At 37.2% G+C, this 13114-nt stretch overlaps 1 protein-coding gene across 2 annotated transcripts; it reads right to left on the minus strand.

The window, feature by feature from the left end:
• Positions 1 to 148: 148 nt before the first annotated feature.
• On the minus strand, positions 149 to 12795 carry LOC113719618 (uncharacterized). Of its 2 annotated transcripts, XM_072072509.1 has the most exons (13): positions 12544 to 12728; positions 12252 to 12365; positions 11415 to 11462; positions 11051 to 11092; positions 10797 to 10862; positions 10460 to 10579; positions 10171 to 10316; positions 9940 to 10087; positions 9783 to 9866; positions 7178 to 7293; positions 6991 to 7052; positions 766 to 856; positions 149 to 569 (listed from the first exon to the last, which is right to left on the minus strand). In XM_072072509.1, the coding sequence occupies exons 2-13, from the start codon at positions 12355 to 12357 to the stop codon at positions 342 to 344; spliced, it is 1257 nt and encodes a 418-aa protein (XP_071928610.1). In that variant the 5' UTR covers positions 12358 to 12365; positions 12544 to 12728; the 3' UTR covers positions 149 to 341. The 2 variants fall into 2 exon arrangements, with proteins under 2 accessions (XP_071928610.1, XP_027100666.1); XM_027244865.2 differs by lacking the exon at positions 10797 to 10862 and having other exon boundaries at positions 12544 to 12795.
• Between the last annotated feature and the right edge of the window lie 319 nt (positions 12796 to 13114).

The raw sequence follows: 13114 nt of genomic DNA on the forward strand, positions 1-13114 counted from the left end.
ACGTGACATGTGGATTACACTCTAAAGAGTGTAAACTATTGTGGATGCCCTAATATCAAATGAAAATTCCAGCACAGATGGATAGAATTTTTAGTTACATTCCATTTCAATTAAGCTGATTTTGGAACCATAAAACCAACTACATGTATGCTTCTTAAATTATTATTTTTTATACAGAAATAATAAGCATTCAAGATCAGGCCTCACGTATCTATATCAAGCTGTATGGGAAAAATTCTATCAGCACTCAAAAATGAACATCCGTTGCACATTATCTAGGGAAAGAAAACAAACAAGTCTGTTTTTCATATAACTAACCCTCCACTGTCACAAGAGTCTTCTTACTTGAATTCTGCAATTTCAAATACACGGGCAGTAGTATCAAGAGAAACTGAAACCAGGAAATCCCCACTGGCAGACAAAGCCAAAGATTGAATGGCATGATCATGCCCACTAAACGTTCTCACGCAATCCCCAGAGAGACTGTCCCATATTCGTACTTTACCATCAACACTTCCGGTAGCCAAAAATCTGGATGCACCCAGCCATAACAAGCTTGTAACGCCTTCCTGCATGACAGAAGATTATAAATTAATAGGAAAGCAGCAAGAAAAAGACAGATGATAATCACAAAGCTTACTTGAGCAATGACATTAACCAACACAAGTCGCTAGTCACTCGTTAAAAAGCTAATGTAAATGTAATTCTAGAAATGAAGGGGGAAACATCTTTATTGGATATAAAACCAAAGCAACTCAAGACAACCTCATGTTCACAGGTGCACCGAGAACTCAGATGCTGAAGATCCCATACAATGAGCTTCTGATCCATGCCTCCTGTTGCTGCCCATGGAGAGCTGCCAGACGAAGTTTGAATCAAGATAGTAGTTTAAGGTATTATGCAATGGTAGCCAACAAATGGGTGAAAAAATCGAGTTTATTAACTGCATAATGGCTTCAAACAAGAAAGAAACAACAAACAGGAGTCCTGCAGAACGAACTCTCAGGAGATTGTTACAATCCATTCTCATGTTAACAAAGTTCAACAAAAAGTTTCACTTAAATAATCTCATGAAATTGTTGACCTGATCTTTTATGCAGAGCAATGGAAATATCAGTGGATTAGGTGTGGGATAGATAATTTGAAACTTAAAGCTGCATTACAGCCCCACTTGAATCCAACCCTGGCAGCTCATACAGTTACATGTATGAGCACTTGGAACATATAAAAGATGTCTTATGAACCTCCAAACAAGCTCCTAATGCATTTCAACCAACATGAAACACAGACAGCCTTCTTAAGGAAATTGAATTTTGCCCCAGTTTTTTAATACTATCCAAATACTTGCACCTAGAATGCAGAGAACTTTGCAGTTGACAAAACTTGGAAATTGCTATCTTGTATGATCTCACAAAAATAATTCTGATGTATTAATTTAGCATTGAAGTTCCATACAAAGATCAAAAGTCAAACTTGTCTGATATATCAATTTCGACAAAGTGGGCAATTGACTAGATTGCCGGGTTCACCATAACTAAATATAAGTGTTTCCCAATAAACAGGTTATATGCATATGATAGTGTTGAAGATATTATCTCCTATGATTATGGGAGATATTATCTCCCATGATTATCTCCCATGATTATGAGAGATATTACCTCACATGATTATGGGATTTTATTGCTTATGATCAATCAAGTTTGAATAGAGTAACTAAAATAAAAGATAGGATATGAGTTGATTATGTAATTCCTAAAATCATGGTTCTATTACCTTAAGTTGTGGCAGAACTATGATAGGGTTGTCCTATAAATGCCTACCTTGTAAGCATATTTGATGTGTGGGAAAATAAAGAAAAGCAGAGTTTTTTGTTTATTTCCTTTTCTTTTTAAAAGTTTACATGGTATCAGAGCTCCGGCTCTGTACCAATTCCTGCCATGAACTACCGAGCAGTCATGACTGGATCTACTACTCACACAAGAGAAGACTCATCCTCGTCTTCAGTAGTTATCCAAACTACAAATTACTCTGCTTCAAATTCTTCTTCCCTACAAATAACCGTTCATAAATTAAATGGTTCCAATTATCTGGAATGGGCTCAATCCGTAAAACTGGCTATTGATGGCAGAGGTAAACTCGGCCACCTTACTGGAGAAATTCAACAACCACCTGCTGAAGATCCCAATTTGAAGAGATGACATTCAGAGAACTCTCTAGTTATCGCTTAGTTGATAAACTCTATGGAACCAGCGATAGGAAAGCCACACTTATTTCTGCCCACAGCCAAAGATGTGTGGGACGCTGTCTGGGATATGTATTCCGATATAGAGAATTCGTCTCAAATTTTCAATCTCAAGACGAAATTGTGGAAATCAAGACAAGAAAATAGAGATGTTACAACCTATTACAATCAGATGGTAACTTTATGGCAGGAATTGGATCTTTGTTATGAGGATGAATGGGACTGCCGTGCAAACAGTGTTCGATACAAGAAACGGGAGGAGAACGACAGAGTCTATGTCTTCCTGGCCGGACTAAATCAAGAACTTGATGAGGTGCGAGGTTGTATTTTGGGCAGGAAGCCTCTTCCCTCCATTCGTGAAGTATTTTTTGAGGTCAGAAGAGAAGAATCAAGGCGTAAGGTGATGCTAAAGTCCAAGGCAGAGTATGAAGTTGAGACTTCAGCATTGGTTTCTAAGGGGACAGATTTGGACGGAGATAAACGAAGGAAGCCTTGGTGTAAACACTGTAAAAAGCCGTGGCACACAAAGGACACGTGCTGGAAATTACATGGGAAACCATCGAATTTCAAGAAGAGAAATGGAGGTGATAGCAAGGTGTTGCAGACTGTGAATGAGGATTCTCAAAAGCAACAAACTGGCTCTAAGACACTGGCCGTCACAAAGGAACAATTAAGCCAACTGTACAAACTCTTTTAAGTCTCCACAATTTTCAGTTACTGAGCCAAAAAACTTCACTCCTTTCTGTTCTTTTGCTAAAAATGGTAATCCTTTTACTGTTGCTCTTTCATGTAAAAAATCAAATGCATCTTGTCCACGGATTGTATGAGTTATTGATTCTGGGGCCACTGACCATATGACTAGTTCGTCACAATTATTTTTTACCTACAGTCCATGTGCAGGCAATAAAAGGGTCAAGGTTGCTAACGGATCATTATCCGTCATAGCTGGTATAGGTTCCGTTGTCATCCCTCCTAATCTAACACTTCATAGAGTTCTTCATTCCAAATTTATCATGCAATTTGCTGTCCATAAGTAAATTAACTAGGGATCTCAAGTGTCGGATTAATTTTTTCCCCTCTTTTTGTGAGTTTCAGGAACTGACCATGGGGAGGATGATTGGATGTGCTAGAGAAAATGGGGGACTTTACTTCCTTGAAAATGGATCAAATATGACAACACCAATCAAAAACACATGTTACAGGTCTGTCTCTATTACTAGTAATAAAGAGATTATGTTATGGCATTTTAGACTAGGACATCCTAGTTTTTATTACATGAAATACTTATTGTCAGATTTGTTTAAAAATAAAGATTCATCTTCCTTTCAATGTGAAATCTGCGAATTGGCTAAACATCATCGGTCTACATTTTCTATACAGCCTTATCAACCCTCAAAACCGTTTTTTCTATTACATACTGATGTTTGGGATCCCTCTAGAATTTCAACTCCATCTGGAAAAAAATGGTTTGTTACATTCATCGATGATCACACGAGTTTGTTGGGTGCATTTGTTAAGAGAGAAATCAGAGGTTGCAAGTGTGTTTCAAAATTTCTACAGCATGGTTTTGACCCAATTTCAAGAAAAAATCAAAATTGTTCGGAGTGACAATGGAAAAGAATATTTCAATAAAATTTTGGGAAGTTTTTTTCTTGAAAAAGGGATTGCGCATCAAAGCTCCTGCAATGATATCCCACAACAGAATGGGGTAGCTTAAAGAAAAAATAAACATCTTTAAGAAGTGGCGAGGACTTTACTTTTTTCAAGAAATGTTCCTAAATATCTATGGGGCGAAGGAATTTTAACTGCTACATATCTCATAAACAAAATGACCTCAAGAACCTTGAATTTCCAAACTCCTCTGAATTTTTTCAAAACACTTTATCCCATTTCTCGATTAACATATGAAGTCTCATTAAAGGTGTTTGGGTGCATAGCCTTTGTTCACAATCATGAACAAGGTCGAAGTAAGTTAGACCCTCGAGCAAGAAAATGCATTTTTGTTGGATATGCACCCACGCAAAAGGGGTATAAATGCTTTGATCCCATTTCGAAAAAATTGTTTGTAACCATGGATGTATCATTTTTTGAAGATAAACCTTTTTTTGGAGATCCTCTTCAGGGGGGGACTCAGCATGTAAAAGAACTTGTAGAAAATGATGATGTTTTTCGTATTGAAAATCAAATTCCTGATCAAAATTTTGTTGATAGGAGAATCGATTTTTCTGATTTTTTAGAAGAATCTACAGCACAATTTCCTGAACAAGAATCTTTTCAAGATAATAATCCTGAAAAATCAAATGACACTCTTCAATTTGCCTGTCAAAAGGATTTTGAAAAACTTCAAAAAATTGATCAAGGATTAGAAGAGGATCTCATCTTTAGTGCCAATAACAGAGTCGAATTCTTTTAGTGAAAGAGATGGGAATGTAACTGAAAAAACCCTGAAAACCTACGTCAGGAAAAACCATCGAGGAAAAGATAAAGCTCCCCCTTCTCTTCACAACAAGGAATCCGAACCTAGGGCAGAATTTGATGTTTTTGAGTCCTCAGATAAAGTTTCCTTTGATTCAAAGATTGCTGATTTGGATCTTCCTATTGCACTTCGAAGGGAGTGCGTTCTTGTACTAAACACCCCATGACTAACTATGTCTTTTATGAAAAGTTATCCCCTACTTTCTTGACATTTACTTCACAACTTTCTTCTGTGGAAATTCCAAAGAATATATAGGAAGCATTGCAAGTTCCAGAGTGGAGAAAGGCTATTGAAGAGGAGATGTATGCTCGAGAAGAATCAAACATGGGAAGTAACAAACCTGCCACAAGGGAAAAAGACAGTAGGGTGTAAATGGGTCTTTACCATCAAGTATAATTCCGATGAGACATTGGAACGGTACAAAGCTCGATTGGTGGCTAAAGGGTTTACTCAAACCTACGGGATAGATTATCTTGAAACTTTTTGCTCCAGTGGCAAAATTAAACACTATTAGGGTGCTTCTCTCAATAGCAGTAAACCTTGATTGGCCACTCCAACAACTTGATGTCAAGAATGCATTTTTAAATGGAGATCTAGAGGAAGAGGTGTACATGGATTCTCCCCCTGGATTTGAAGGGAAGTTTCAATCTAGAGTTTGTAAGCTAAAAAAATTGTTATATGGTCTCAAACAATCTCCTAGGGCCTGGTTTGACAAATTTACTAGGTCGGTAAAGGATCAAGGCTATACCCAAGCTTAGAGTGATCACACCATGTTTGTTAAACACTCCAAAGACGGGAAGATAGCAGTACTCATTGTGTACGTGGATGATATCATTCTCATAAGAGATGACTTAATTGAGATGGAGTGGTTGAAGAAAAGTCTTGCTTCTAGCTTTGAAATCAAAGATTTGGGAACACTACGATATTTCTTAGGGATGGAGGTAGCTCGGTCCAAGGAGGGCATAGTTGTGTCCCAACGCATGTTTTGGATCTTTTAAAGGAAATAGGGGTGAGTGGATGTCGACCTGCAGACACTCCTATGGATCCGAATCACAAGTTAGCAGATATAAAAGATGGAACACCAGTTGATACTGCTCGATACCAAAAGTTAGTAGGCAAGCTAATTTACTTGGCTCACACTCGTCCTGATATAGCTTTTTCAGTGAGTGTTGTGAGCCAGTTTATGCATTCTCCATATGAAGAGCACCTTGATGCAGTATATCAAATTCTGAGGTACTTAAAAAGTACTCCAGGAAAGGGATTGTTCTTTAAAAGGGGAGATTGAAAGACCATTGAAGCTTATACAGATGCTGATTGGGTAGGATCAGTCATTGATAGAAGATCAACCTCAGGGTATTATACCTTTGTATGGGGCAATTTGGTTACTTGGAGAAGTAAGAAACAAAGTGTTGTAGCTCGTAGTAGTGCAGAGGCAGAGTGCCGAGCTATTACTCATGGTGTGTGTGAGATGTTATGGCGGAAGAGAGTTTTAGAGGAGCTGAAAAGACCTATTGAACTTCCAATGAGCCTCTATTGTGATAACCAGGCGTCAATTAGCATAGCTCACAATCCTGTGCAACATGATAGAACCAAACATATTGAGATTGACCGCCACTTCATAAAAGAGAAACTTGAAGGAGGAATTATCTGCATGCCATTCGTTCCATCAACTCAGCAGATAGCTGACATTCTCACCAAAGGACTCTTCAGACCAAATTTTGAACTTCTTACAAGCAAGTTGGGCATGATAAATATATATGCACCAACTTGAGGGGGGGTGTTGAAGATATTATCTCCTATGATTATGGGAGATATTATCTCCCATGATTATCTCCCATGATTATGAGAGATATTATCTCCCATGATTATGGGATTTTATTGCTTATGATCAATCAAGTTTGAATAGATTACCTAAAATAAAAGATAGGATATGAGTTGATTATGTAATCCCTAAAATCGTGGTTCTATTACCTTAAGTTGTGGCAGAACTATGATAGGGTTGTCCTATAAATGCCTACCTTGTAAGCATATTTGATGTGTGGGAAAATAAAGAAAAGTAGAGTTTTTTGTTTATTTCCTTTTCTTTTTAAAAGTTTACAAATAGCTATGTGTATGGTTCACCATAGTCAAATATCCTGGCCGCATTTCTATTCTTAAGAATATATGGTGATCTTAGCGAGAGTTAGCTATTTATGCTCTCCCCCTACCACTAACTAAGAATATAAAGAACATGCTAAGAAATGTAGTGACAAATGTCAGAAGTAAAACAAACCTTGAAGAAGCAAATCCAACACATTCAACAGAATCTGAATGACCACTCAGTGAATCAACAACCTGTGTATGACAACCAGAAAAAAAGAAGTTAAGTTATAAACTAATGATATAATGCCATAAAATCTTGGTTAATCCAAGTAGAGCAAAAGACAGAAATATTTGACTAATACAATACGGACACAAACCTTTCCTGTTGTTATATTTACCAGGTGAGCAGAACTGTCCTTTGAACCACTAAGAGCAACAGCTGAATCAGAACTTAAACTCAAGCATGTCAATCCCTCAGTGTGATATGGATGGCCTGAAGATGATAGAAGTTCAGCACTTGTTAGCAAAATAAAGATGAGCCAATGTCTACCCAGAACAAAAGATATAAGGCAAAAAGCACAAAATAAAAGACACAGCCAATACAGGCAGTGAAAACTAACTTTTACACAAAGATGACTTGTCAGCAGACAAACAAATGGAGGTATGAAAATGGAAAGAGAGATAAGTCATCAATCATGACCATATCATACATTGTTAATTCATAAGGTCCTACTATGCACTTTTGTTAATTCATAAGGTCCTATGTACTTAAGCTATGGCTGACATTCTAATCCAAGACAAACTCTCTGCTAACAAATTTCCATGACATAGTTAGGAGGGCAAATTTGATAGCTTTGCTGCCGTCTTCCAGCTCAAGCTCTCAGAACCTTCTAGTCCTGAAGAGGTCATTAGCCTTTGAACTTCCCTTCTTGTAAAATTCTATTCCATTTTGTCTTTGAAGATTGCAGTGTGTATTCCTGGAAAAAAACCATATCCTTCCAATTCCTGCTTTGGGCTTGCATGACCATATCATACAGATATAGAGCTTACTATTAACTACACTAGAGCACCCACCAAAACGGCCTTGGTCTGGTGGCTTAGGTTTAGGCACCAAGACTTAGAGGACTAGGGTTCAAATCCCCCTTCTCCCTCCCAGCTTCTTAAATCGCACCCCTCCCCTGCTATTAAAAATAAAACCCATACTAGAGTGCCCATATTCCTAGCAAGGATCCTACTAAGAGGTTCTTATTAAATATGATAGAGCACCCATATACCCTAGTAAGGATCCTACTAACTCCCTGATTATCCAAGATGTTTGGCTAACATGTTCATCCAATGCATACAGAAACCTCAGCGACAATCCTGAGAACAAAATGTACAACACTTCTACAAGGAAAAGGTCAAAGTGCATGCACATTGAAATGCTCAAAATACAAGATCCGAGGCTGACAGGCATGAACTCCAGGCTATTGTGGGCAAATAACCTTTTGACATGGCATGACAATAAATGCAGTATAGCTAGTATTAGAGCTTAGTAACTCTACCAATAAGTACTTGACAAGTGGCAATCTGCTAACCCATACATTACCTTCATTTCCTTACATAGGCTCAAAGCCCTACGACATGCAGTCGTAATATTTACAGTCACTGCTAGGGTAGGAACTACATGACAATCTGCCACGCATCATGACTGCTCTTGTTTGCCCAGAAGAACGTTTCCAGGAACAACAGTTGCATTAAGGTCCAAGTTCAAGAAGACTAACAAATATACTCGAAAGATGTCTTCAGTGGGTTTTACTCTGAATGCAAGGACATGCTCAAATGTTTTTGCATTCTCTCATAGTAACTGCTTTTGTAAACGGTACCTTATTGCTCAATTAGGTTCTGTTATTTCAGCTCATATGTTCAAGACATCCACAATGCAGTTCTATCTTTTCCTCATATTACATGGGAGAAGTAATGAGCTATGAACTTAATGTGTCAGTCAAAAAAATAAGGAGATTCTAACTGTCTAACAAGTTTCCCAGCACTGAAGATGGTAACAGGCACCTAGCACCAATTTGAGGCCAACAAAAGTGGCTGGAATCTATGGTAAAAAGCTGGTTTCAGGTATGCACAAAATAGTCCATACGAGAACAGTTATGAAGCTGTTCTAAACTGAATTCAAACACACAAAGTGACCAAAGTCTGCATGTTGGGCAATACTATCTCTTCGTGTTACATTGACCAATTAGGAAAGTAGCTTTAAGAATTTAAATTTCGTGTTACATTGACCAATTAGGAAAGTAGCTTTAAGAATTTAAATAAGTAAAAACTTCGACTTAGTTACCAGTTTCATTTCAATTCTTCAGCAACAACACATCCTACCAGTAAACTTCTAACTTATGAAACCATTTTGCAAAACAATGTCCCTCACTGGATCTACTTTCTATTAAAACAATTAGAATTCTTTCAGCAGAACTATTTTACTACTGATAAATGCTAAAATATTAGCCCAAAGAGAGTAAAGAGGAAAAAAGTTGGTCAGTCAGGTCAACAGATTTGACCTAAACTTGACCCAACTCATTCATGAACTATAACAAGTAGGCAGCTTGAAAAGAAGCTATGTACACCCACTGAATACACCCAATCTAAGCAGTATATCTTCTCACATCTGCACTGAGACTGCGCAAGTTATATCTTGGTCTCACAGCCTATTTCAGTATAAAGGATAATATACATCATTTGCTCCACTGATAACTCAGCGTATGCATATAATGCCATATAATGCCAGTATCCATTTAACTTAACTACATACCATAAAATATTTTTAAACAGTAACAAAGTGAGGGAGGAAAGGCTATCACTCTGACACCTAAGCCTACTTTTCCAGACAAATATTCAGCTTGATATACAATCTCACGCCTGAAAATAATGATGCATTAAGTTGCCAAAAAAAATTTGCAGAAAAATTAAATGAGAATAAAATAAATAGAAGTATACCTCTGACAACGTGAATGATTTCTCCGCTCTTTGGGTTCCATATCCTCATTGTTGCATCATCAGAGCCAGTACAAATTATTCTACCTTAAAAAGCAAATGTTATCACATATAGGAGGCATACATTCATCCTCAGAACAGAAAAAGAAAAAGGCATTACCATCTGGAGTGAAATCACCACAAGTGACAGTACTATTATGACCTGCAAACATGTTGAGATAAACACCCCTGTCAGCATTCCACATCCATACAGTGGAATCCTCTGAACCAGCCAATATTAGATGTCCCCTTGGATGCCACCTGACCCACTGTGAACAATCATACTTGATGTTAATACACTACTCACAGTACATCAAATTGATTCATACTGAGGATACTTTCTAAGTTTCACCTCAATACCCCCTCCAGGACCATCAAGTGTGCATTTCAGATTTCGTGATGACATGTCCCACACTTTTACAAGTCCATCAAAGCTTCCAGATGCAAGCAACTGACCATCATTGCTAAATCCTAAACTTGATATTGAATCTGAGTGACCTGCACAAAAATTTTAAAGACCAACATGCATGGCCAAAAAAATTTACTTAACGCATTATGAGTAAAAGAAGACATTGAACCTTGTTTTGATGCCAAAAGCAAGTAGAACAAAAAGAACTAAATTTTCCTGATTTGTTATATACCTTGTAACTCAAAAGCCCAATCACCTTGACCAATATTCCAAAGAAATCCCTTATCATCTCCACCCCCAGTAGCCACTAAGTTAGGATCTGTTGGGCTGCACACCACAGTGTACAGTTCGCCTGTAAGAGAAAAACAGAAGTACTTGTTTCAGGAAAAAAAAAAATTATAATATGTTACAAGTAGCATGATGAAGTGCCTTAGAAAATAGTATCAATAACCTTTTCTGTCTAGGAGGAAACTACTTGCAGACAAGCAACCAGAAATATATGTAAATCATGTAACTACAAAGCTGAAGGTCATTACAAATCAACTATTGAAAGAACAAGCTATTCATACAAACATCAGGTGCAGTTAGCCCCTTTTCCGATAGTGTTTCAGAAAAGTTTCTTTTCGAGAAACTACCTGAAAAACATGTTTTGAATGTGGTGACAGTCCTGAACAGAACATATTTTTATAAAAAGAAGAATATAATTATATGACATGATCTATGGAGTTTATTAAAATTGTCAAATCCAACATATAGATCCAGGAGAATAAAGGCATACTCCAATGAAATATAAACGAAAACAACACAGAAATACATTCCATACCAGTATGACCAGTGAATATGTGAATTGAGTCATCAGGTTCATCTGAAACCAGCAAAACAAGACAGTGTAACAATGAGCACTACGAATTGGAGGAAAAGGAGAAATTCAATCACATTAATAACTAATCTTCGATGACAAAAGTAGCTTTAGCAGAGAAACATATGCTTCTATCAGACTACCAAATGTTTAACAAGAAGAGCAGTAATGAATATCAGAGGGAATATCCATGATCTTAGAATTTGTCAGAAACAATTGCATTGACCAACAACTAAATGAGGAGATAAATATTGTGTATCAAAACAAAAGTTCTAGTATAATAACAAGAGTAGCCATGTATCAAGAGAAAGTCTAAAAGAATTTTTACCACGGGGCTCAGCATCAGAACCTTCATCATTATCCATGTCTGGCAGCTCTGCACCAAGTCAAAGGGAAAAAACGAGATTCATATACACTTTTCTCCTGTGTACAAGTTCTAAACAGAATGAACAAGTCAATCATATGTTACTTGGACTCTTCAATACCCCACTACCTGCATCGAGACTTCACAACACTGGTACTGATACCTAATACCTACTTGACACGGTCAATATACATTGCGTGCTTTGACTTTCTGAGGATGCCTTGCTGCAAGGGTCTATTTTCCCCCCAGCATGATAATTGAGGAGAAAAAGATAAGTTCTTCTAAATGCTTGCAAGCATTCAATGTCACTGGAATCACACAAGTTCTTCAATGTTTGGCTACTAACTATTATTGGCATGTTCTCAATTGCTTCTGATTTTCTAATTAGAAGCAGAAGCTAAAATCACCTATTTTGCTGCTTCTGATTTTTAGCTTTTTGGCTGCTAAAACTAGATTTTGAAAAGCAATCGTGAATTGAAGATAACAGCTTTTTTAGAATCAAAAGCCGAACTCAGGTGTTTATAATCATCTGCATACTGGTCCTATATACTGATCAAACTACTGTTGTTTGTCTGCTAAATGATTGTAGCCTATACTATTCTGTTGGACAACACGTATCCAGCCTTAGAAATGTCCCCAAATCCTGTTTTTAGGCAATTGACTAATTAGACACTTTACAGAGTTCGAGAACATAAAACCAATCTATTAAATAAAAACCAAATGAGCATGAACTAAGACATCAAACACTGGATGATTATACACGTACTTTATCAATTTAAACAGTGAAATAAAGAAAATGACCTTCTTCATCAACAGGGATTTCCTGGATAATATCATTTTCATCAAGAAAAAGTTGTTCTTCATCTTCTACTGGATCCTCATCATGAGCAGGAGAAGGGGCATTCATGGTGCTTTCTACAAGAAATAAAATAGCTTCAGAGAAAGGGCACCATAGGATTCTTTGAGGGTTTATGAATTCTAAATTATTCTCTCAAAACTCTACTCATATCCCAGAAATAAGAATCAATGGATTGACTAAATGTATACAACTAGAAAATCAATCAAGAAAAAAAATTGAATTAGTAGTTCTTACTTGTTCTGTAGAAGGGGAGCTGCACCGGTTGGACTGGCAGTTGCCGGAAGTAGAAGGGACGGCCAGGAAGAGAGGTGGGTGGTGGAAGGACCGGCGGCGGAGTGTCTGGAAGAGGAAGAAGGAGAAATTTGGGAGAGGAGACAGGAAAACATAAGCCACCGAAGTAGGGGCGGCAATTCTTCACATTTCAGAGTTTGGGCTCTTTTTTTTTCTGGGAATATTTAAAATGAAAAAATAAATAATGGGAAGAATGGATACTCAAGAGGGTTCAACTTCTACTTAATTTGGTTTTGGCTTTTGAGCTATGGGTTATTGTTCATAAATAGCAAAAAAAATTACTTTGTAAGTAAAACTATGAAATTACCTTTAGTGCACATATTAATACTTGTGTACACATAGGATCGTACGAGCACAAATAAGTAGAGATATGTGCATGTGTCTCGATTTAATTGCACACATTTTGATGTAGTAGACATAATAGTACTCGAATTTGCACATACGCATGTGTGCACATTTGAATGTATATATGTATTCTCCAAGGTGCACATTTTTTTCATTAAGATGCATGTTG

The sequence above is a fragment of the Coffea arabica genome, chromosome 11e, assembly GCF_036785885.1.
Source record: "Coffea arabica cultivar ET-39 chromosome 11e, Coffea Arabica ET-39 HiFi, whole genome shotgun sequence".
Classification (NCBI taxonomy): Eukaryota; Viridiplantae; Streptophyta; class Magnoliopsida; order Gentianales; family Rubiaceae; genus Coffea; species Coffea arabica.